The sequence below is a fragment of the Terrapene carolina genome, unplaced genomic scaffold (genome assembly GCF_002925995.2).
Source record: "Terrapene carolina triunguis isolate 2854851 unplaced genomic scaffold, T_m_triunguis-2.0 Scaffold18006, whole genome shotgun sequence".
NCBI classification, from domain to species: Eukaryota; Metazoa; Chordata; order Testudines; family Emydidae; genus Terrapene; species Terrapene triunguis.
In genome coordinates this window covers 1-2,246 of record NW_020682357.1, presented here as the reverse complement: position 1 = coordinate 2,246, position 2,246 = coordinate 1, and the positions used below count along the sequence as shown (strand labels likewise).

Below are 2,246 nucleotides of genomic sequence, written 5' to 3'. Positions count from 1 at the left end.
GTGGCGGCAGCCCCTGAGGGACAGGAGGTGCCAGACCAGGGCAGCCCATCTCCCATCCGCACCCCCCCAAGCCGACACTGCTACTTCCCCAGGGAAAGGGTTAGAAGGGAGCAGGAAGCTGCGCTGGGGCCCCTGGAGCACAGCAGGGCGGGACCCCGAGCGCTCAGCCAGTCCAGCCCGCTGTGCTGCGGCAAGATTAACGGATCCCAAACCATCCCTGACGGGGTTTGTCCTGTCCACTCCCCAAACCCTGCAATGACGGGGACCCCACGGCCTCCTCAGGTCACCTGCTGAACCATCCTGTGGGGAGACAGCTGGGGGGCCTAACGTCCACACTCAGGCCACGTCTACACTGGCCGCTGTCAGATCACTTGTGTAGCTGCTCTCCCGGCGACATCATAACAACGCCCCCCGAGCGGTGGTCGCTGTGTCGGGGGAGAGCGTCTCCCGCCGACCGAGCGCTGGGCACACGAGGGGGGGTTTGTCACAGGCTGAGTGACATGACTTTTGCTGACATAAGTGCTAGTGTAGACAGGGCCTAAATCTCTCCTGCTCCAAACTAAGCCAAGTCCTTCTTAGTCTCCTGTCAGCGGCCATGGAGAGCAATCGACCAGCAGAGCGCCGGCTCCCAGCCATGGAGAGCTGCCCTGCACCAGGTAACAGCGCGCAATCCGCACTGCAATGCCCCAGAGCATTGTGGCCAGGACACCAGCCCTGAGCAGCACGGGGCTGAGGCTGGAGAGAACCGGCATGGCCTGGGGAGCGGGGAAAGGGTCACGAGCTACGCTGTGGTGGCAGGGAGCAGGCTGGGGGGCGGGTACCTGCACGTAGAGCAGGTTGAGCTGCACAGGGTCCCTGGAGTCCACGTTCTGGTCGGAGTAGAAGAACTTGCGTCGCAGCAGCAGCGTCTCGCTGTCGTCGATACCTTGCTCGCGCAGCGTTCGCCCGTGATCCAGCCAGTTCACTGCCGAGAGCATAGAATGTGAGCAGGGCCGAACGCTGGCCCCACAGCTAGTCCCAGCCCAGGGCACGGGGCTGGGAGGGACAGACTGACTGACCCAGGGCACTGAGACACACTATGCAGGGGCGACCCCCCCCCCCCCCCCCCCCCCTGACCCCCCCCCCCCCCCACCACCGGCCACCCCCAGGACTGACCTCCCCCCACGGCGCCCGCTTGCCCACTCGCTGCCTGCAGTGCGGGCTGGCCCCACCCCTCCTGCCCCCAGCACAGGGCAGGTCCGTACACTCATCGTCCGTGTGCAACTTCTGCTTGAGTTTCTCCATCTTCTTCTCATCCCGCAGCAAGGTCTTGTCCTTCTTGAGAGTGCCGGTGATCTCCTCCTTCTTCTCCTCCATCATCTCCCGCACCAGCGAGTACTCGTCGTGATTGGTGATGCCTGCAGGGGCAGACAGCGCAGTGCCCGTCACAACCTGCCTGGCAGCCACAGGCTGGGGAGCCCCCCGAGAACACGGAGCTCCCCCTGCCCAGCTCAGCATCCCTGCAATACGCCCTATGGGGCACAGACACCGCCTGCCGAGGCAGTGCCCCTGAATGACAGCACCCCCTACCTGCATGCAGGCACTGCCCCCCACTCTCCCCGACCCCCCACAGCCCGGCAATGCCCCCTCCCCATCCTCTTGCCCCCGCACCCCCCCAGGCCGGGCAACGCCCCTTCTCCACCCTCACCCCATGCCAGGCAATGCCCCCTCCCCATCCTCTCGCCCCCCAACAACTAGGCAACATCCCCTCATTCCCCCCCACCTCCCCAAGCAAGACATCGCCACCTCCCATCCTGCCCCCGGCTCTGGCCTGGGCGGTGCTCCGTCCCTTACCAATCCGAGCACAGATTGTCATGAGTATGTCCGTGACCGTTTTGGAGTCGTCCACCATGACTGTTTTAACCGTCCCATCCAGCATGCGAATCTTGAGCGGACGTTGCTTCTTCTTGTACTCCATGGTGTCCTGCAGCACAGGCGCTCGGTGTTAGCGCCAGCGTCCGGGCACGCCCGCAGGGGCATGTGGTCACCACGCCCTCCCCTCTGTACTAGGGAACCCCGCCCACCCCTGAGGAACAGCCATGCCAGGGAGACGGGAGGGAGTACCCAGGGCTATGGAGCAGGCTGCACCAGGCACTGCAGAGCATAGAATCATAGACGATCAGGGTTGGAAGGGACCTCAGGAGGTATCTAGTCCAACCCCCTGCTCAAAGCAGGGCCAATTCCCAACTAAATCATCCCAGCCAGGG

At 64.3% G+C, this 2,246-nt stretch overlaps 1 protein-coding gene across 1 annotated transcript; it reads right to left on the bottom strand.

Annotated features, from left to right (window-relative positions):
• Nucleotides 1-821: 821 nt before the first annotated feature.
• On the bottom strand, nt 822-1,958 carry LOC113408541 (talin-1-like; the record flags this gene model as incomplete). The annotated part of the gene is made up of 3 exons (XM_026661848.1): nt 1,834-1,958; nt 1,245-1,397; nt 822-964 (listed from the first exon to the last, which is right to left on the bottom strand). Coding segments are annotated over exons 1-3 (420 nt in total), but the record flags the coding sequence as incomplete, so codon positions are not given.
• Between the last annotated feature and the right edge of the window lie 288 nt (nt 1,959-2,246).